Below are 22,710 nucleotides of genomic sequence, written 5' to 3' on the forward strand. Positions count from 1 at the left end.
TGCTTTAGGCCTTGACCCCGCGGAGGGCTGGCGATAGGGCTGCTGCGAAAGTTCTCCCCAGCAATCGCTTCATCTCAGAAATCCTCAACGCTCACTGTCCAGTCTCTGATCACACACTGCCGCCCCTGCGAGGCCCCCTCCCCTTCTCCCCCCACCCCTCCGCCCCTGCGTCCTCGCTTCCCCTCTGTCTCCCCTCCCAGCAAAACCCGAGCCCAGGGCAGCGCTGAAGTGCGCCTCAGCTCTTGCTAAGCTCGGGGCCCCTGAGCACCTGCTAAAAAATAAGCCGAAGCCCTCTGGCCGGACACGGACACACCCGCGGTGTCTAGCCTGCTCCTTTCCCTGCCGCAGTGGCTGTTCCCGCCTTCCCTGCTTTCCTTGAGTCCTCACTCTCAGCAAGTGGCTTGGCCACCCACTCCGCTGGGGGGAAAGTGGAGACCATTAGGTGTCCCCAAAGCTTCTGTCCATGCCTACGCATGCATGCACACCTCCCCAGCAGACATGAAGCCCCCCCCCAACCAGTTCAGGCAAAACCCCATGATGCATGCCCTTCCGGTCTGTTCCCGCCTCCTCCGGGACCGTCCCCCTCAACCTGAGATTTCGGGAGGCGGCCTCTGCTGCTTCCTCTCTCGTTCCGGATTCTCGTCCCTCACTCTGCATCCCGTGGTGGAAATTTTCTTCATGACCTTCCCCCTTTTTGACCTAAATGAGGCAATTAGCTCCTGTCGCTGGTTTCCAAAAGGCAAAATGAAACAACCCAAGTCAAACAAACAGATGGGAGTAAACCTCTCAGGCTGGTAAAGGGAGTAAACATCTCAGCCGCGCAAATAAATTGAAAGGTTAGGCATCCCGTCACTGCCCTTTGGCCAGAGGCCCCTGGAGCAGACCTGGGTTTGCTGGTTCTGGCCAGGCCGGCAGCGTGGAGCAGTGCACAGCATGGACAACCGTGGGCAGAGGCTGTTAGAAGGCACTTATAACGTGGCTTTGGGCTCAAGCAGGACTGTGCCCTGGCTCAGAAGCTGTCAGGAGGCCGGGAGTGGTTCTGGGGTTGGGCATCTGTATCGTTCTTAGTTCTGAGTAATCCTTTGATTGGAAAAATGTCGGGATGGGGCCCGCACACAGTCCTGTTTCTTCCTGTGTTTGTGACGGTGGCAGGGTCTGCTTCCTGTCTTGACCCATCAGGGTCCCAGGGACGCCCCTCCAGCCCCAGATTTCCAGCCCCAACCCAGAATGGCTCAGCTCCCTCGAGCCCTTCCGTCCTGGCTGGTCTCGCCTTGCAAGTCAGGAATGGGGTCCCCCTCTCTGGCCCTTTTGGCGTCCACAAGAGATTTTCTCACACGGCCCTGCCCCTGTGTGAATCGTGTGCCCCGTTCCTTCCGCATTAGACCGTCGTGGTTGCAGACCGTCGAGGACGGCTTGGGTGCTGATACCAGTGGCTTCCCCATTTGTAAATATATTACATCACTGGACACCTGTGGACAGGCAGGTCCGGGAAGTCACTGCCCGGACGGTGGGGGCCCCGGCCCTGCTTCCTTCCAGAAGCTCTCCAACCATCCACACCTCCTCCCTCCCTCCAGATCTTCAGGGACCTGAGCCAACACCCTGCAGAGGACATTTTTCTCACTGAGCTCAAGGTGAAGATTCAAGACACCAAGCCCCCCAAAGGTGAGCATCCTCCCTTCCCAGAGCTCACTGACGCACCTCCGGCCAAGCCCTGTTTCTGGAACGTCCTCCCGCCTCTCACCTAATGCCCTCCCCCAACTCCACCAAATACCGGGGTGCCCTTGGCTCCTCCAAGCTTGCCTGGACTGGAACCCTCGAGATGCTTCCTTTCCATCCAAGGAGAGATGCTGTCACAATTCAGCAGCTCCGCTCGGCCTGGGTGAGGCGGGAGGGGCAGGAGCCTCCTACGCGATTCAGCCTCTTCCCTCCTCCTCCCTCAGATGGCTTTTCACCCAGGAGGAGGGGCGCAGCCGAGGGCCCAGGGGCTGAGCTCAACATTTGCTACCAGAAGGTGAGTGGTTCGTGGGGGGCGGGGGGCTGCTCAGGAGGAGGTGGGAGGCACAGGGTTGGAAGCAGGCATCAGGGACAGGCTGGTGGGAGCAGACAGAGCCGGAACCTCCTGCCCCAGTTTCCCCAGCCTTTGGAGAGTTTTGCGGGGATGAGCAAATTACCACGGGCCTTGCACGCAGCCGAGGAGGCCACGTGATTTAAGGGACAAGGGCCTGTCCTGTTGCTGGAGGATGCCTTGCTCCCTAGCTGGCCAGATGCTTGAACTGATAGCATGGGAGACGTGTCCCTTCGGGCCTGGGAGGCTGACCGTGCTCCCTGGGGCCGAGAGTGCTCTCCGCCTCTCCCCGCCAGCCCCGCCTTGGACACTGGTGACTCGGACAAGAATCTCAGGGCAGGGGTGGGAAGCAGGACTGTTAACACGAGGGTGCCCGGGGGGACAGGGATGTTCTGAGGACCCCCTTGGTGCCCGCATCCCCCTCCAGGCCCTGCTCAGCCACCGGGCCCAAGAGGTCGCCGTTTCCCTGCGGGCCACTGGGCTGGTCCTGAAGACCTTTGCAGCCAGTGACACTGAAGGTAAGGAGCTGGAGAGAGAAGGCACGAGAAGGGGATGGGTGGGGGGAGAAGGAAAAAGGGGTGAGTGACGGTAGATGAGGTGACCCAGAGGAATCGGGCCTCCCACCCAATCCTGAGGTCGTGCAGGGCTGAGCACCGGGTGCCCGGGTGCGGCATGGTATCTGCCCTCACCTCGGGGGGACATGCAACAGCATTGGCCTCGGTCCTGCCCTGCAGCTGGAAGGCAGAGGGGCCACACGGAGGGGGTCCTGCCGCCCTCCTGCCTCTGTTGCGTCTGGAGATGTTTTCTTCTGAATGTCACTCCACCGGGGGCAGGTAATCCCCAGTTCACCAAAGGCACCACCGGCTCAAACTCTCTAATTTTAGCTAATTACCTAATAATAGCTATGTATCTAATAGATAATAAGATAGTCTATCTAACGCTCCAAATCTAAAATAGAGATGTTAAAAAGATACCAATGTAAATGCCGATAGTGAAGGATAATCGTGAGCTGTTCCGTTAGCCCCCTGGTCTTCTGGAAGAAAGAAAAGTTCGGTGATGTGAGTGAGGACGTCACCGAACCCATTGATCAGAGGCCGGGCAATGTTCTGTGTCAAACACATCGACTCTCCGAATCCTGTGAGATCGGCATTATTAATACCAGCCGCTTTTTACCAGAGACGTAACTGAAGGCGGAGAAATGCTGGAGGCCAGGTCACGTCCGTGAGGAAGGGTCAGAGCCCGGATTCACACCGAGGCCATCCGGGTGCTGGCTTTCAGACAAACGAAGCAGGGGACCCAGCAAGGGACCCACCTTTATTTGTGCATCTTTTTTTTTCTTTAATGTTTAGTTTATTTTTGAGAAAGAGAGACAGAGTGTGAGCAGGGGAGGGGCAGAGAGAGAGGGAGACACAGAATCCGAAGCAGGCTCCAGGCTCCGAGCCGTCAGCACAGAGCCCGATGCCGGGCTCCAACTCATGAACCATGAGATCATGACCTGAGCTGAAGTCGGACATTCAAGCGACTGAGCCCCCCAGGCGCCCCCCACTCGTGCACCCTTAACACCGCAAGGGAGACATGTGACCCTGGGGATAGCTCTTAGCCGAGAGGTGGGTCAAGAGCACAGGTTCTGGGTCGGGATGGGGGCTGGCCTCCAGGTCCGGCTTTGCCATTTACCATCTGTGTGACCTTGGGCGAGTTCCTCATGACCTCTCTACCGGTCCTTTCATTTCTCAAGTGAAGATGAAGTCCTCATTCATGTGCGTCTAGAAAACTATCGTGTTCGCTCTAATTGTTAAGTTATATTTCCCTCATTTCCTTCACCAGCATCTCCCCACCCGCCCACCCCCACGCTAACTTGCGCTCCTCCCATTGATCGCGTGCCGGGGGCTTCAGGAAGGGTCCACCGCACCTTCTTCCACAGAAAAGGGGTGCGGGAGGGGGTGCAGAAAGGCACGGGGAGGTGGCTGCCGTGACAGGGGATACCCTGTGGGTCCCCCAGGGGAAGGCAGTGGATGTTCAGGAAGGAACTGAAACGCGGTCGGGACCAAGGCGCAGTCAGGAAGTTGGGGGGCCCGTTACAGCCACCTGCTTCCCATCTTGTTCCCCCCAGTTTCTGGGCCCGCCCCCGCCCCGCCACCTGCTGTTCCCGTGGCAGACCACACGTGCCTGAACGTCAGCGTGACGGAGGTCATCAAGTCCTCCAACTTGGCGGGAAGGTCCTTCTCTGTAAGTACTGGGCAGCACGGGCTACTCGAACGAGGTAGGTGGCCCGGGCCGGGGTGTTCGGAGAAGGGGGGATGGCTTCTGAACCTTTGCTGTCGGACTGGGTCTTCCCCTTGGAGAGAATTTGCTCTCCCCTGGTGTGTGGAGTACCGGGGAGCACCGGCTGGTGTAACTGAGGCCCGGGGAGAGCCAACAGCCCAACCTTGAACCACATCGAGCCGGCTCCTTAACCTCATCGCCCCGACCGCTGCCCTTTGCCCTGATTGATGCTTATTGATTTGGACTCCCTTATTGATAGAGACCCAGCACCCACCCACTCTCCCCCATCTCATGGCCTCTCTGGACTTCACTTCCCCACTCAGCTGGGCTGTGGGTCCCAGGATTACGCCTGAACCCTGTTCTCAGCCCCGCTCCGCTCCCAGGCATCAAGTCGCTACTCAGTCCGTATGCTCAGTGGCTGAGTGCTTCTGGAATAAATCCTGCGTCCATGGGAGCAGACCCCTGCCCTTGTACCCCAACGCCCTTCTCTTGCCTGTCTTCTGGGCTTTTATTCGTTATTCATCTATGCTAGTTCCTTTTCTCCAGCGTGGACCTTCTCTACCTCTCCTCCCTCGTGGCCTGGAGACGTGCTCTGGTCTTCTCCATCCTAGTTTCCAGTCTCCCGCCAAAAACTCTCCTCCCCGCTATCATCTGGGTAACACCCTCCCCACGGTGGCAAAGTCGCCTCCGTGGTCGCTGAGACCAAAGCTGTCTTTCTGGTCCTCACTGTTTATCTTCCCCTTTAAAAATAACGTTTTAGGGGCGCCTGAGGGGCTCAGTCCGTGAAGCGTCAGACTTCGGCTCAGGTCCCGATCTCAGGGTTTGAGATCCCGCGTCGGGCTTTGTGCTGACAGTAGAGAGCCTGCTTGGGATTCTCTGTCTCCCTCTCTCTACCCTCTCCCCTGCTTGCTCTCTCTCTCTCTCTCAAAATAAATCAATAAACTTAAAAAAAAAAAAGTAATGTTTTAACCTGTAAAGAAAAGTTCAGTGATTTGGGGGAAATGCAAAAAACAAACAAACAAAAAACAAAACACCCCACAAAGAAGCAAATCTACTTCTAGTCCCATTTTCTAGAAGGGAATGACTGTTACTATTTCGAGGTGCAAGCACCAGCCTGTTTTCTGTATGTCTTTAACTTAATTGATCGCTACATACTATCAAAGTACGGAGTAAAAACTTGACGTTTCTATTCCAAAATATACTAAGGCTTTGTGAGTCTGCCTGGGCGAGATCTTGTTCATGTCACTAAATATGTTACGGTCGATATTTCTCCTATGATGGCTATATAGGTCCGTGTGGTTATTTAACTGATTTGCTTATAATACATTTAGGTGAGTTCTCATGTTTCCGTATTATAAGCAATAATTATATAGTTATATAATTATAATAATTGTAAGCAATACTGCAAGGAACATGCATAGGGATAAATAGGTACTAAAAATCACAGTTAAACCTTTTTAACAAATGTCTAAAAGTGAGCTCACTCAGTCAAATGGCATCCATATGTTAGGACTTTTGATATATTTTGATGTATTGCCCTCCATGATGTTTGAGAGGGTCAATTTTGCTGCACAATTAACACGTGGACTAATTTTTTCCTCCTTGTAAATTTGTCAGGATTTTCATTATTTCCATTTGTGTGTCTTTGATTACCAATTAAGTTGAAGAGTTTCTTCTACACAGTGATAATTTCTATTTCTTCATTTGTGTATTTTCTGTTTATGTTCTCATGTGATGTTACTATTGTGGTCTCTATTTTATGATATGAGAATATTAACCCCTTATGTCATATTTTTGTAAATGTTTATTTATTTTGAGAGAGAGAGAGGGAGAGAGAGCAAGGGAGGGGCAGAGAGAAGGAGAGAGAGAATCCCAAGCTGACAGTGCGGAGCCTGATGCAGGGGTCGATCTCACAAACCATGAGGTCATGACCTGAGCGGACAGGAGTCGGGTGCTTAACTGACTGAGCCACCAAACGCCCTTGTCACGTGTTTTAAGAAATATTTTTTTCTCAAGTTTGTCTTTTGGTGTTATGGGTTTGTTTCTTTGTTTTTTACCTAAAATAGATTTATATTTTGATGAAGCAAAAACTACCAGTTACTTTCCTTTGATGATTTCCGCCCCTGCTATGATCACACATTAAAGGCACCTGATTCTTCTTCAAACATTATGTTTCATCAAGTTAAAGAGAGACCATAATTGTACACACCGCTCAGAAGGAGACAATGTTTCCTGAAGTACAAGCAATGCTTTCTTATCACCTGGGTTGCAAAATAGTTCCTAATTTCAGAGATGTTAAAACATGCGGGTGGGGAGAGAATCAATGAAAATGAGGGGCGTCTGGGTGGCTCAGTCAGTTAAGTGTCTGACTTCAGCTCAGGTCATGATCTTACAGTTCGTGGGGTCAAGCCCCACATCAGGCTCTCTGCTGTTAGCACAGATCCTCTCTCTCTCCTCCCCTCTCTCTCTCTGCCCTTACCCTTTCCCACCCTCTTTTTCAAAATAAATAAACATTAAAAAAAAAAGAATCAAAATGACATGCTTATTCCTTTAATAATACAGTTTTTTTCCTTCTTATGTTTCTTTGCTCATTTTATTTTTTTCTTTGCTCATTTTAAAGATTGTCACTTTATAGTCTGATGTATATAGTTACATTATCTGTACTTATCGGGAGTTTAATCCCTGCATTTACTGGGTCCACTGAACCCCGTGGCAACTTAATTCTTTGTATGTTTCCTCAACTGGAGGTATGTTTTCCAGGTGTGTTCCCTACCTGTTGGGGCTTTGTCTGTGGGAAATCTGGGTGGAAAACGCGACCTTCTAGAGAAATTCTGTATTTGCCTTAGCCACGGGCCCCCGGGATATTATCAGCCCAAGCCCATATTTTGAGTTAATTTCTTGGCTCAGAAATTCCCAGACCCCAGATCCACCTAAGGACAGACTTGTGGCTAAGAATTCCCAGGGAATATTTGTCCTCCTCATTCATAGCACAGGCTGCAATTTTTTTTTCTAATAGAGTGTTTTGCTGAGAGCATAGTGTTCAAGAGTCCTTGGGCGGGGTGGGGGGGGGTGGATCTCAGTTCCCAATCCCTGCCTCATATGAGCCCATGGTTGTCCCCCGCACCCATGGCTATTGACACCCAAGCCCCTTGATTCCTGAGATTACTAAATTCCCCCGAGACAACCAAAGCCTCTGACCCACACAACTTCAACTTTAGAATTTATGGCATTAGCCTCACTGCCCGGTCCATGATCAATTTTTAAATATCCTGTGATAACTGAAGGGAGACACGTGTGTTTTTTTGTCTACAGAATGCAAAATATGGCATATAATTATTAGGTCAGACACACCATATTACTCTAATCTGCAATTAAGCATTTTTTTTGTCTACTTCATCTATCCAAAATAGGAAAGGTTGGTCCACATTCCCAGTATGGCTTTGATTTTGTCAATGGGATCTCAGTTTGTTCAAACCTGAATGTTCTAGTTTCTGGCACTGCTGCTGAAAAATATGATAACTTCTTGTGCTGTTCCTTTCTCTCCCTTTCTAGAAGCCTCTGAGGCTTCATTTCATCAAAGGTTCTGGAATATCACAAGCATATGCCTTGGTGGAATCGTTTTCATTCATTATTGTGGATCTTTAAATTTTTTTTAATGTTTTTATTTATTTTTGAAAGAGAGAGACAGAGCATGAGTGGGGGAGGAGCAGAGAGGGAGGGAGACACAGAACCAGAAGCAGGTTCCAGGCTCTGAGCTGTCAGCACAGAGCCCGATGTGGGGCTCGAACCCACAAACTGTGAGATCATGACCTGAGCTGAAGCCAGACGCTCAACCGACTGAGCCACCCAGGCGCCCCGTTATTGTGGATCTTTAAAAGACATCATCTAGGGGCACCTGGGTGGCTCAGTCGGTTAAGCATCCGACTTTGGCTCAGGTCATGATCTCACAGCTCGTGAGTTCGAGCCCCGTCTGCGTCAGGCTCTGTGCTAGCAGCTCAGAGCCTTGGGCCTGCTTCATGTTCTATGTCTCCCTCTCTCTCTCTGCTCCTCCCCCGCTCATGCTGTCTCTCTCTGTCTCTCAAAAATAAACAAACATTAAAAAAATTAAAAAAAAAGACATCATCTAATCTGGAGACACATCTTTTGGTGCTAACATATTTTCTAATGTAGTTTTTAAAAATTATTTCCTTCCTCTGTTTCTTTGTTATTTCTTTCTGGAACTACAGAGAGCTGGGTGTTAGATCTAGAGGGATACTCTGATTTTCTAATCTTTTCTGTCTCACCATCCTTCTCTTTCTTTCTTCAAGTTTTGAGAGTTTTCTTCAAACTCACTGAATGTTTAAACTTCAAGGTTTTTTTCTTGTTTTCTGATTCTTCTTTTTTTTTAAAGATTTTATTTTGAAGTAATTTCTATACCCAACGTGGGGCTCAGGCTCAAACTCACAACCCTAAGATCAAGAGTCGCACTCTCTACCAGCTGAGCTGGCCAGGCGACCCTCTGGTTATTCATTTTTTAATATCATTTGATTTTTGTGTCATCGATGCAGTATCTGCTTTCTCTGAAGATATTAATTAACTGTGGTTTATTTGAAATTTTCTTCTGCCCCCTACATTGTATTTATTTCCTGTAAATTCCTTCTGTTTGTTTGGGTCTCTCTTCTTTCTTTCTTCATTTTATTAGTATTCTTTTTAACATTAAATGCTGTCTCCAAAAATCTGGTGATCCTTGGCTGATGTTCAAATTTAAGAGTGGGGCACTAGGGGAACCTGGCTGGGTCAGTCAGAAGACCCTACAACTCTTGATCTCTGGATCATGAGTTCAAGCCCCACGTTGGGTGTAGAGATTGCTAAAAATAAATAAATAAACTTCAAAAAAAAAATTGGGGGGAAAAAAAGACTGAGGTACTAAAAAGTTGAGTCAATGGTGGGCATTCCGAAGGCCATAGACCTTTCCCTGGGGAAACCCAAATGTCAGTATGTTCAAGTCTCATTGTTAGGACAGTCTTGTTTTCCCAGAAAAGGGTCCTTCAGACTCTTGCCTTGGGGGCTAAAGGGGAGTAGGCCTGCTGGTGTCTGTACTCTGGGGCTGGGCCAGGCAAGGGGATTAGGGGTCTCACCATTCAGTGAGCAGACATTCATGTAGCCCATCTACCTGGACAACAGTACACGGATGGTGTTCACACCGTCCTCCTCCAACTGTGGTGTCCCCAAGTCCAGAGTCTCTCTGGTCCATCTTCTGTGGTGTCTGTGGCAGGGGGAGAGTTTCATTGCTTGGCTGCTCAGGCTGGAAGTGGGCACTTGAAACTATCTAACCGTTGCTTGTAGAACTTCCAGTGCGTTCCCTTTATTCGGGCTCTATCTCATCACCACTATCTGAGGGATATGCGGCCTCCCGTTCAGAAGCTTTCCAGAGTTTTGATCCTTGTGTTGGACCTTCCTCCCTCTGTCCTCAAATGTCATGCTTTAGGGCTTTGGGTGTCTTCTAGTTTCATGAAAAACACACCTGTTTGTTTGTTTGTTTGTTTTTTAATTTACATCCAAGTTAGTCAGCATGTAGTGCTATAATGATTTCAGAAGTAGAATCCAGTGATTCACCCTCTATGTATAACATTCAGTGCTCATCCCAACAAGTGTCTTCCCTAATGCTCCTCCCCCATTTAGCCCATCCCCCCACCCACAACTCTGCCAGCAACCCTCAGTTTGTTCTCTGTATGTAAGAGTCTCTTATGTTTTGTCCCCCTCCTTGTTTTTATATTATTTTTGCTTCCCTTCCCTTATGTTCATCTGTTTTGTGTCTTATCACAAAATAGGAGTGAAGTCCTATGATATTTGTCTCTCTCTGACTGACTGATTTCACTTAGCATAATACCCTCTAGTTACATCCATGTAGTTGCAAATGGCAAGATTTCATTCTTTTTGATCACCAAGTAATATTCCATTGTATGTATATACCACATCTTTTTTATCCATTCATCCATCGATGGACATTCTGCAGCTCCTTGTTTGAAGGCAAATTATAAGAGGAAAGGAACAAGAAAATATACACTCTGCCATTTTGAAATCAGAAATCCTCATCCCTTTATTTAAAAAAAATTTTTTAAGTTTACTTGTTTACTTTGAGAGCACAAGAGAGTGAGCAGAGGAGGGGTAGAGAGAGGAGGAGAGGATCCCAAGCAACCTCCACACTGTCAGCACAGAGCCTGATGTGGGGTTCGAACCCATGCGTGAGATCATGACCTGAGCCAAAATCTAGAGCTGGGTGCTTAACGGACTGAGCCATCCAGGCACCCCATCCTTCACTTTTATTTTTTTATTATTTTTTTTCATCCTTCACTTTTAAAACATTTTTTTTTAATTTTTTTTTCAACGTTTTTATTTATTTTTGGGACAGAGAGAGACAGAGCACGAACGGGGGAGGGGCAGAGAGAGAGGGAGACACAGAATCGGAAACAGGCTCCAGGCTCTGAGCCATCAGCCCAGAGCCCGACGCGGGGCTCGAACTCACGGACCGCGAGATCGTGACCTGGCTGAAGTCGGATGCTTAACCGACTGCGCCACCCAGGCGCCCCAAAACATTTTTATTTTATTTTACATATGCCTCTTGTAAATAGCATACAGTCGGAGTTTGTTCTGACTCAGTCTGAAAGTCTGTGCTTTTTACCGATTTATAGTTTAATCCACCAACACTAATTTTACGCACTATTTGATCTTTTTCTGCTGTCTTATGTTGTGCTTTCTGATTTTTGTAATGCTTTTGCTGTTTGGGGGTAGGGAGGGACTTAAGCTCTGTTAGCTTATTTTCCCCCTCTGACAATTTGCAAACTATATATGCTATTTTTTTCTGTCATGATTACCTTTAAATTGAAAAAATATATATTTAAAGTCCCACGTATATGTTGATATGCCAATAAAGCTGGCTTCCAACACTGTCATAGGCAATTTTTCTAGGTTTTTATTCCTTTGATCAATTATTTAAATTAATTACTTAATTTATCTATTGGAGAGGAGAGAAAGAGAAAGAGAGAGCATGAGCAGGGGAGAGGCAGAGAGAGAGAGAATCCTAAGCAGACTCCACATATCAGCGCAGAGCTCAACGTGGGGCTGGAACCCATGAACCATTGCGATCACGACCTGAGCCGAAACCACAAGTTGGGCGCTCAACCAACTGAGCCACCCAGTTGCCCCCCACTTTGATCAATTTTTAATGAGTTCCACCACCAGAACTGATGCCCTGTTCTCCGAGTCTTTAAATTCCCTAAATCTGTGAATTTGGAGACACCACTTTCTCAAAGTTCTACATATCTGACCGTGACTTTTTGGCCTCTTTCCCTGGGCTCTTTTTCCTAAACCAGTTTCTTAAATAGCTACTGTTCTCAACTTCCATCCATGGCCCACTTCTTTTCTCATTCCCTGGACTAGCTAACCCACATGTGTGGTCTGAGTCCAATGTATTAAGGACTCCCAAATCTGTATCTCCTGATAGTCGCGCCCTGAGTTTCCGACCCTACACTCAACTCAGCATGAACTGGATGTCCCACAACTCCCCAAACACAAGATATTCAAAACCAAAGCCAGGGGGCACCTGGGTGGCTCAGTTGGTTGAGCATCTGACTTTGGCTCAGGTCTTAACCTTGTGGTCCGTGAGTTCGAGCCCCGCGTCGGGCTCTGTGCTGACAGCTCAGAGCCTGGAACCTGCTTCGGATTCTGTGTCTCCCTCTCTCTCTGACCTCCCCCAGTCATGCTCTGTCTCTCTCTCTGTCAAAAATAAATAAACATTAAAAAAAAATTTTAAAAAAACAAAAACAAAGCCAAGACTTTGGCTAAGAGCTCTCCAGAGCCGGACCAAGGCTGCTTGGGTACGGAACTCGGTTCTGCCATTTACCAGCTATGTGACTTCAGGCAAGTTAATCAGGCTGCCTATGTCTCAATCTCATCATCTGTAAATGGGGACAATAATAATAGTATTGGTAATAGATAATAGATAGGTAATAATAAGAGTAGGTAATATAATAATAACATAAAATAGACCTTAACCAGTTGTTGTGGGGAAGGAATGACTGTCACATGTAAAGCTCTCAAAAGAGTATGTGACCAAGAAAGAGTTGTATATGTGCTAAGAATGATTTTCATGTCATTTCTCCCCGCTATGGCCGGCCTCTCATTTAATGGTACCATCATTAACCCATCACCTCTGCCAGGATTCTGGGAGTCCCCTCAGATGCCTCGTCTTCCTCGCTTTCCCCTGTCCTGCTGGTTTTCTCTCTTAACACTTCTCGAACTTTCTCCTTCTCCTCATCTCCCTCCTTTGGAGCCACTTAGGTTGACAAACCACGCGAATTTGCCCGGGACTCAGGACTGCTTCCTGGGGTGCGCGGCCTTCTGTGCTAACTCCCGGAGAGCCCCGGGCACACCAGGACAGGTTTGGTCACCCTCGGTCCAGACCTCCACCATCCCCTTTTGTGGGACAAACACAGTAGCCTCCTCGCTGATGCCACCGCAATGCTCCTTAAGCCCACCTCCACATCTCTGCCTGAGCGGTATTTCTAAACGAGGGGCACCTGGGTGGCTCCGTTGGTTAAGCGACCAACTCTGATTTTAGCCCCGATCATCGCCTTACCGTTGTGAGTTCAAGCCCCAAGTGGGGCTCTGCGCTGACAGCACGGAGCCTGCTGGGGATGCTCTCCCTCCCTCTCTCTCTGCCCCTCCCCGTTCATGCTCGCTCTCTCTCTCTCTCGCTGTCTCTCTCTCTCTCAAGATAAAGAAATAAACTTAAAAGAAATCAATAAAATAAAACTCGGACCTGCCTATGCTTAAAACCCCTCTGTCATTTCCCAGGCTGTATGACCGAAGGGCAGGAAAGTTCTTCAGTGTTGCGTAGCATGGCTCCCTTCGGCTCCATAAGCAACTCCGGCCTGTGTCTGCAGACCCTTTGCCACACAGCACGTGCGAAAGTCCCTGCAGACACACCTCTGTGTCCTGCTCGTGCGGTGCGCCGTGCCTGGTCTGAAACCTGTTCCTACCTTTCTCTTCCCCGTCCTCTTTCCATAGCTCGTATTTCTCCTTCAAAAGGAAACTCAGGGGTCCTTTCCTCCAGGAGGCCCTCCCTGACGCTCACCCCTCCCCCCACCTTGGGTAAGCTAGGTGCCCCTCTCTGTGCACCCACACGGCCCTGGGGTCACAGCCATGGGGGCATGGGCAACACTGTAAGGGGCATGATCGCTGTACAGCGATGGACTGTGAGTGCCCTGGTCCCGGTCCTCCCCATCCTCCCCAGCACTCAGTGCGAGCTGTCTGGCCCCCGGTAGGTGCCCTCTGCTGAGCCCGCTAGTCTGTCCCCACCTCTCCAGGACCTCATCCCTAACCCGCATGCGCGCATTTTCTCTGCACCAACAGGTCTACTGTAGGAGAGCTCTGATTGGCTGAGAGGTCACGTGTGCTGAGGGCACACCTCCTTCCTATTGGACAGCTCTGTACCTAAGCCTCAAGTAGGCTGCAAGGTGGCCCCGTTTACACTCCTGTATTTCCTCTTCCCAAGTCCGTTCCCTACAAGGGTTTCTTTTTCTTTAAGTTTTTTTTTTTTTTTTAACTTATTTTGAGAGAGAGCAGGCGAGGGAGGAACAGAGAGAATCCCAAGCAGGCTCTGAGCTGTCAGTGCAGAGCCCCACTCGGGGTTTGGACTCACAAACAGTGACATCATGACCTGAGCTGAAATCGGAAGTCCCACACTTAACCGACCGAGCCACCCAGGCACCCCTAACAGTTCCTATGTCTCATGACCTCTTGAAACAACCTGCCTGTAGGCTTTTTGAGACTCTAAACTTACCACCCCTTCGTGTTTCCTTTTACCCCCGCACTGATTTGCTGGAGGAAGCGCCAGGTGCTTTGCTTTGCTCTTGGAACCCAGGCCGGTCAGTTATGTGTTCTGCACGAACGGCTAGACGAACACCGCGTGGTAGGGGAGCTTCGCGGTGAGCTGGGGTGAGGGTGTTCTCCGCTTGGAGAACAGCAGGGCAAGGGCAGTGTGGCTGGATTGGTGAGTTTAAGGGGCAGCAATGAGACTCATTGGGCTGGCTGGGAAGTTTGATAGAGGAAAGCGGTGGGAAATAAGGGAGGAATGGTAGAATTGGGGCTTTGGGGGCATGGGAGGCAGGAAGCCCCTGACAGTGAACCGTGAATAGCAGCATTTTGCTCAGCCCCTAACGAGCTGAGGCTGAGACCTTTTGCAAATACGGAGTCTCGCCCTTTCAACCGACCTCCAGGGCCGCATCCATAGAATGAAATCCAAAAGCCCCGTGGTCGTCACAGGGCCAAAGCCAGGCAGGGTCGGGTGTGGGGAGGCACGCAGACCACAAGGGGGAAATGAAGGCCTCTGTGTGCACGGCAGGCAGGTGGAAGGAGGCCCAAAGACCGCCGCTGGCTATCTGGGGGGCAAGGTCAGGCAGGCCCAGATCCTGCTGGGAGATACCTAGAACAGCCTGACGCAGAGAAAGAGCACTGAGTGGGGAGTCAGGGAGCTGGTTCCCACGCCTACTACTGTGAAAGCTTCAGAAGGTCACGATCAATCCCTCCAGACCTCAGTCTTCTCCCTCACCAGCTGGGGTCAGTTCAAGCGGGGTCCCCTAAGCCATCGTAATGCATCTGGCTTTCCCCACCCCCCAGCCCACGCAGGAATTTAGCCTCCCTGCAGTCTCTCCAGATACTTCTGGAAGGCCACGGATGCTCATGGTTGTCCAACTAGCATCCTGGTCAGCGTCCTACCCCAACTCCGACGAATGTTCGGCTGAAATGCCCAGACGTGCCTGACTCCCCACCCCCACCCCCACCCCCACCTCCACCCAGTTTCGGCTGCTGCTTGTACCTCTGCTCTAACACAGGGAAAAGCTGGATTGGCTCCATGGTCCCCATCCTGCCTGCAAAAGGGAGTTTGTTAAAGATGCCTGTGCCTGGGCTCAAGTCCAGACCATGTCAGTAGGAATCTCTAATTTTGTTTGGGAAAGGTGATTTCCAGGGTTGAGAGTTCTTGAGCAAGATGAACTCTAGAGGTCCAGAATGTTGGGGGGGGGTCAAGCCCCCCAAAGCTGCTGTCTGCATGTAGAGTGGGCCAGCCACCCGGAAAGTCCCTCTGAAGGCCCCACCTGGAACGCAAGATGCTCCCAATCCTCTCCCGAGAGGTCCCCTCCCTCTGGGCAGCCCCTCGGGTCAGGGGATTAGAGCCTGCTGGCTGCTTTCCTTTGGTCCTGGGTACTTTCTAGAGAAGCCACGCAGGGCTTTGGAGCATAGAAGGCAGGAAGCCCTTTGCCCCAGGTTTCCTGCGCAGGGAATAGATGCCTTCCCACCTGTGCCTGGTCCCTAGACAGTTCCATGGTGCAAACAGATACAGGGCTGGTCTGCGTCATGAGGGTAGGTGGCCGCTTCCTAGACCCTCTATCTCGGCACCAGGGAAATCATTTCGTATGTAATTCAACTCTGAGGACAGCGGTCAGGACTCCTAAAATCCCTGAAATATTCCCCACCCCCCCCACCCGCCAAAATTGCACATGTAATATACACACCCGTGCTATGGAGGTCTCAGGTACCTTGATAACTTGGCAAGATCTAGGTTGTCGAAACTTAGGACAACGGCAGAAATGACGAGACACCTGGGGGCCGGGGCAGCCCAGACACAGTTTCTGCAGAATACTGTCACTGCTCCAAGTCACTTGCAGGAAGAGAGTTGGGGACCCCGTGCACTGAACAGAGACCCCGGGGAGGGTAGGAGGTGCTGGCAAGGCCATCTGCCACGAAGGTGACACTCGCACGAGCTCTCCTTGTTTGCAGATGGTGACAAACACCTTCCGGACGGCCAACATCCAGACCTGGAGCCAGGACCAGAGGCTCCTGACGCTGCTCCTGGACAAGGACAGTCGGCGAACGTTCAAGGACGTGGTCAGGTGAGGCCGGGCCTCGCCACCCCTGCATGCCCCACGGGGCACACGTGAGCGGCAGCCGGCCCCTCCTATCTCCTGCCTCTAGCCCGGGACACCTGTCGCAGGCAGACCCTGTGGCCGGGCAGGTGTCCCCGGTGGGATGGACTTAGGCCACTGCCCTGTGACTTCCCATGAATCCAGGGAGAGGAACTAATGAGTGGCTGAGTCTGGCCAGCCCCTGCCATTTAAGTTTCCGGAGATTCCTCTACATACACTCGGCCCGCGGCCACAGATCTGACCCCCTGTGTTGGCACAGTCCCTCCCACAAAGGTTAACCTGGGGCTGCTTAGAGGTTTCCCCTGGGGCGGTGTATTTGGGTAAGGAAGGCATACACCGAGTGACTGCGCAGGCACGCCTCCTCTCTCGGTGTCCACCCCACCCCCACCCCGCCCAGGCTGCTCTGTCCTTGTCCTGACTCCCTCCTCTCTCCATGAGGCCTCCTCTGTACAATCTGTAATAGAGGGTCTACCTTCAAAACCCCCCCCCCCGGGGAAGATTTGACCCCAGAGATGGGTCTCCTGAGCTGGCCTCTCTCCACCCACAGATTCGAGGTCTCTCCCTGCCCAGAGCCATGTTCCGAGGCCCACAAGTCCGAGGCGTCACAGCTCGGTTCACACGGGCAGGGGGTGGAAGGGACCAAAGCCAAGCCCAAGCCCCTTCTAATGCCCATCAACACGTTCTCCGGCATCGTCCAGTGAGCCCGCAGGGGCAGCAGAAGCGCCGAGTCTGAGAGCCCAGGCCCAAGAGTATGGACACACTACCCCACCAGCCTCCGAACACTCACGCCGGCCGCCGGAACGAGGCCTGGCTGCCCTGGGTGGCTTCTGGCTGTGAGTGGGAGCCAGCGCGTGACCGGAGCATAGGGCGCTTACTGGGCCGTGGCAGGTGATGGAGCAGGGCCCACACACAGGCCCCAGGAAGGTCCCAGCAAAGCTGCACACACGCAAGCAAGACCCGGCTCCGTGCACAAATGTCCACGCCTCCACTGATCTTCAATTCCCACTTGTGCGGCTCAAGATCCCCCCTCGGCCCTTAAACCGCCCCCAGTGAGAGATGCTGTGTCGGCCAGGGCCCTGTGGCCTGGGGGGGAGGGTGGGGGATGGGAAGCAGGCAAAGATAATTGCAGCCTCTCCCTTCCGAGAGTCTGTTCCTTTTCTTCCTTCCAGCCACCTCCTCGTCCTGCATTCCCAGGCAGGTGTCTCTCCCGAGTGAGAGGAAATCGTCAGTTCCAATAAACACACTAAAGTACTTTTGCTTTTATCTAATACCTAGCGACATCTGGATTCAAAAAAAAATCTTTTCGCTGTTTATATTTTAGAGAGAGGGAGCATGAGCGGGGGAGGAGCAGAGAGAGAGAGACACACAATCCCAAGCAGGCTCCGGGCTCTGAGCTCAGCACAGAGCCCCATGTGGGGCTCGAACTGACAAACCACAAGATCATGACCTGAGCAGAAGTCGGACGCTTAACCGACTGAGCCACCCAGGCGCCCCGAGTTCTAAAACGTGTATCCAGATGCAACATAGGGAAGTTCGGTGACACAGACCAGTTTCTTCACCCTCGGGACTAGGTGTAGGGTGGGAAGAAAAGTAACAGAGAAAACACAAAAGCATGGACTTGAGGTCATGTCTCTTGCCTGGGCAGGGCCCCAGGGGATGGTGGGAGGAGGGGATCCAAGAGTAGAGAGGGAGGCACTTTACTTTTGGCCTCATCGCCCCAGCAGTGGGGGGCAAGTCTGCGAGACCCCTTGCAAGAGGGGCTGCCTGGGGGTCTAGGCAGGTGGGTCCAAGGGACACCAGCATGACAGAGTGCCTTCCAGCTCTGGATCGATGAAGACCAAGGAGTGGATGGATGTGAACTCTTCCACTGTAGTTGCCCCCCTGCAGAACCTGGGGAGAGAGGGATTAGGGGCAAGCCTGAGACTGAGGGGGTTTCAAACCAGAAATGACCGATATCACTGGATTTGAGTGGGTTTACCTGGAGGTGGCTACATTTAGTTTCCTGCCGTTGGCGTGACGGATGCTGATTTGTATCAGTTTGGGCATTCTCAATTATTAGGATCTTTAAGTAAACATTTGCGAGTTTACCAGCTGTTCGAATTGGGTGAGATCTCTGGGCTCCTCCTGCAAGAATCCACCAGCTCACGACGAAAGCAAGTCATAGACCAAAGTCCCCTACACATTCTGACCTGTGTGGGCAAATCGCCACCCCCCTCAACCCCCACCCCAGCCAAATTAGGTGCTCTGAGCAAACCTTGCACGAAAGGGTCACCGAATCAGCAGGCGGACATTGGACCACTTGGGAGTAAAGCCCACAACACCATTTCAAAGGGCCGGACAACCTGACTCTCTAGATTCTTATAAATGCTTGCCCAGAGACGAAAGGCCTCCAGCAAAATGGTAACCAGTCCATGGGACTCAGACACCACTAATGTCATCAGTGAAATTCTGCCAGTATCTATCAGGCCAATTAATGAAAACACTTCTGTTGATCTAAGATTGTTGACCTGTTTGTATTTGCTGCCCCAAATGTTAGCTCACCGCCTCTGGGAGGTGTGCCCTCAAATTGGACAACTGAGCTCCCTGAGATGTGGATTGAAACTAACCACTACGTACATACTGTTCCAGGGGCCGGGACGGCTGCCTGGGTGGGGGGCAGGGGACTACCCCAAGACCCAGCCCTGCTCTCTGGGGGTTGTCCCCACTGAAGAGACCCGTGTCACCAATAGTGTCTGTCCCCCGGGGGCAGCTGGCATCCAAGGAAACAGCTCTATGCCCTGGGGACGAAAATAGCTGCCTTCCTGGAGTTCTCCCTCTGATGGACCCAGACAAGAAACGAGAGAAACGCGCGAAATAGAAACCGGTAGTGCGCTGGGTGGTGATGCGTGCTGCGGAGAAAAATAAAGCAGGGGAGGGGAGCGCGAGTGTGCGGAGCGCGTGGGATTTGTCAGTGAGGGTGGACAGGGACGGTCCCTGAGGGTAACAGGTAGGTCCTATCGTGAATCGCATCCCCGCTCCCCGCCCCCCCCCACCGGCCCCCAGTTTTCCTCGCCTGAAGCGACTCAGAGAACTGACTCAGGTTCTCGGGGGACCCGGGGCCGGCCACCGGCCGCCACCCTCGCTCACGCGCGCACGGCGGGAGGGGCTGCGGGCCCGGCAGGTGCGGCGCGCAGGTGCGCCGGCCCCGCCCCCCAGGTGCGGCGTCAGGGGGCGGGGCTACTTCCGGGGCGGCGGCCGGACGTGGAGGGGGTGGGTGGGCGTGGCGGCCGTTGACCCGGTGACCGCGGCCCGAGGCCGGAGGGGGCTCCCCGCTCGCCCCGCGCCCCGCGCCCCCCTCCCGGCCCATGGCCGTGACCCCGCGCCCGCCCCGCGCCCAGCTCCGCCGCCCGCCCGCCCGGGACTGACGGAGCCGGGCAGCCATGAGCGCCAACCCCCAGTGGGACGTCAGCCGGGCTCTGGGGGTGGCCAGGCTCTTCCACCTGGTGTGCGGGGTCCGGGACGCCTGCGTGACTCCGTTCCTGACCCTCTACCTGAGGCAGCTGGGCCTGGCCGCGCCCTGGGTGGGCATCCTGATGGGGACCAAGCACCTGGTCGCAGCCTTCTGGGGTCCCTTCTGTGCCTTCCTGGCCAAAAGCTACCAGAAGAGGAGGGTGCTTCTGATGGGCTCGCTGCTCGGCTCGGTGGGGGCCAGCCTGCTGCTGGTCCTGGTGCCGCCGCTGGACAGAGATCTGCGGTCGGGTTCCTGTAACGCCAGCGACGGCGCCACCCCCACCGCGCCGCCACCGGGGGCCGCGCTGACCGGGACCTTCGCCTCGAACCAGCCGCCGGGGGCGCCCAGCCCCGCATCCAAGAGCAGTCCTGGGACCGTGGAGGCCTCTGGCGTGGGGAAAGGACCCGCGGGAAGTGTCCACGAGCCGTCCGGTCATCCTCCTGGCCACGCCGTGGGCTCCGTGGAGGGAGCCAGGACCACGTCCCTAGCTGTCCATCCTGGCACTTCGGGGGCGAAAGCTCCCTCTCGGGAAGGGGCTTTCAAGGTGGGCGGGACCGCCCTCCCTTTGCTTGCTGGAGGTACAGCGCTGGGAAGCCCAGCCAACTGGTCGGCGGCCGCGGGCCACGCCCGGGCCCTTGGCCTGTCCTCGGAAGGGCTGCGGTGGACCTTCTTCCTCTCCCTGGGGTCCATGGTGTTCTGGGAGCTGCTGACGGCCCCTCTGGAGCAGGTGGCAGACGACAGCCTTTATGAGTACCTGGATTGTGTGGACGCCACGGACCGCTACAGAAGCCTGTGGGTCTGGAGGCTGCTGGGCATGTCCACGGGGGCCTGTGGCATCGCAGCCTTGGCGGGACGGCTGGAATGCTCCCTGGTGACAAACGGCCCCCGGGGCGTGTTGCACTTCTATGGCTACTCACTGGTCAGCACGCTGGCTTTCCTGGTGAGCATCGCCTTTCCCGTCCCCACGTGCAGGCGGCGGGAGCCCAGCTACAAAACCGTCAAGGCGCTGTCTCTGGTGGCCGGCGACCCCCGCCTCACCCTCCTGGCCCTCACTGTCTTCCTGTTAGGAGCCGCCACCAGCACGGTACAGAACTTTCTGTTCTGGCACATGAAGGACCGCGGGAGCAGCGAGCTGGTCATGGGTTTCTCGGTGGCGCTGGGCTGGCTGGGGGAGGTTGTGGTCCATCCGTTCAGAGCGACAGTGCTTAGGAAACTGACCAGGGTGGGCACCGTGGGGCTGGGGCTGGGCTGTCTGGCCGGGCAGCTACTCTACTACGCCTTCCTCTGGAACTGGTGGTCCGTCCTCCCCGCTCAGACCTTGAGCGCCGTCAGCAGCGGGGCTCTGGGCTGGGCGGTGAAGGCCTCGGTCGAGCACCTGGCCTCTCCCGGAATGGAGAGGCCCCTGAGTGCCATGTTCCAAGGCCACTTTTACGGGGGCGGGTCCAGCCTGGGCAGCTTTGCGGGGGGCTTCGTGGTGATGTCCTTCAGCCTGGCCGTTCTGTACCAGGCCTGCTGCGTGGGTCTGTTGCTCTGGCTGGCCCTGTTCCTGTCCGTCCAGCGGACACTGCCCCAGGAGCAGAGAATCAACTACTCGAAACTGCTGGTCGTGGAGGCCAGCGGCACGAGCGACTCTGAGCAGGGGACGGAACGGGACTGGCTCGTGAAGGCCATGAGGGAGGAGCATTCAGGCTAGGAGGACGGAGAGGCAGGTCACGATGCCCTGATCGGGGGAAGGTGCCCGAGGCTGGGGGGCGGGGGGGTGGACAAAACTCACCTGCCGAGGACAAGGTCCTGGGGCTGCAGGGCGCCTGGAGAGAGAAAACAAGTGTGTGTGCAGAAGTCCCACGGGATCACCTCGATGCATGATTCTCTTTACTTTTGTGGTAAGGGGAGATTTAACTTTTGGCCGTTCAATCTTTTTTTTAAATAATGGAGGAAGAATACATTTGCTAAAAAAAAAAAAAAAAACAAAACTCACAAAAATGTGCCCTTAGTGTTCACTTATTCGTTGTATTTTGGTGTGTAAGGTTAGCAAAGAGCTTTACTGGTACTGACCCCAGTGCCATTGATTTCAGCCACACCGGCGTGCTCAAACTGGCAAGTGCCAGGAAGAGCTAAGGGGACCCGCAGGATTCAGGTGGCGGAGGGGGGCTGCTGGCTTTCGTGAGTCACGTGTGTTCCCGTGCGTCCGGAAAGCACGAGCCTGCGTCCACACAGAGGCCGAGTGATGTGATGGTTTAAGGATCTAGAAGATTATTCGGGGAGGGCGGTGAGAGCAGGTAAGAACGAGAACAAAAAACGGAAGTCCGCATCCAGACACAGGCGCCCACACTCACAGCCAGGCACTTAGGTTTCCGATGAGGGGAGGTGATGGGAAACGTAATATGTGCTGGGGGAGAGCGGACGCAGGTTAGTCCGTTTTCATCCTTACTCTCAAACGTGTGTGTCCCCAGGGGTAGGATCCCTAGAATTGCCTTCCAGACGCCCATCAGAGCAAGGGCAATGTCACGTCCTCGGACGCCTATCTTACATGCCGCACCTCGCGAGAGTCCACGGAGATTGTCGGCATGTGGCAACAGGTGCGGCAGCCCCTGTAGGGTGAGGGTGCCACGGATGGTCCACGCTGTGCCCGTGGGTAGCCACTAGATGGGGTACCTTCTCAAACCCTCCCAACCCCCCCGGATAGGGCCCCTTATTCCAGAAGCCAGATGCCAGAGACCAATTCTTCCACCTTATATAATCAGGTAAGTGCGGGATATCAGATTTAGAAGCGTCTCATTTTACAAATGCAGAAAAAAAAAAAAGTCTCATAGCTGGAGAAGGGGAAACACATGATGGTTCACTGGGTCAGACATGGTTCCAGGGAATTTATTCTCTTAAAATTTTCCCTAAAAAGCTTTAGGGTATCAATAACCAGCAAAAAGTTACCT

At 53.1% G+C, this 22,710-nt stretch overlaps 2 protein-coding genes across 8 annotated transcripts in view; both read left to right on the top strand.

The window, feature by feature from the left end:
* Window positions 1-17,541, top strand: part of PIK3R6 (phosphoinositide-3-kinase regulatory subunit 6) — a 59,103-nt gene extending 41,562 nt beyond the window's left edge. For all 7 annotated transcript variants that reach the window (XM_047089667.1, XM_047089668.1, XM_047089666.1 and 4 more), the window contains 6 exons: window positions 1,575-1,662; window positions 1,941-2,011; window positions 2,493-2,583; window positions 4,176-4,291; window positions 16,145-16,257; window positions 16,838-17,541. In XM_047089667.1, the coding sequence (XP_046945623.1) occupies window positions 1,575-1,662; window positions 1,941-2,011; window positions 2,493-2,583; window positions 4,176-4,291; window positions 16,145-16,257; window positions 16,838-16,991 (633 nt within the window). In that variant the 3' untranslated portion in view covers window positions 16,992-17,541. The remainder of the gene's footprint in view (window positions 1-1,574; window positions 1,663-1,940; window positions 2,012-2,492; window positions 2,584-4,175; window positions 4,292-16,144; window positions 16,258-16,837) is intronic.
* A 2,168-nt stretch (window positions 17,542-19,709) lies between these two features.
* Window positions 19,710-21,473, top strand: MFSD6L (major facilitator superfamily domain containing 6 like). The gene has a single exon (XM_047089801.1). The coding sequence runs from the start codon at window positions 19,710-19,712 to the stop codon at window positions 21,471-21,473; it is 1,764 nt and encodes a 587-aa protein (XP_046945757.1).
* The last annotated feature ends 1,237 nt before the right edge of the window (window positions 21,474-22,710 follow it).

This window comes from Lynx rufus, unplaced genomic scaffold (genome assembly GCF_022079265.1).
Source record: "Lynx rufus isolate CCGP_SWC_20201006 ecotype Redwood Valley unplaced genomic scaffold, mLynRuf1.p SCAF_28, whole genome shotgun sequence".
NCBI lineage: Eukaryota > Metazoa > Chordata > Mammalia > Carnivora > Felidae > Lynx > Lynx rufus.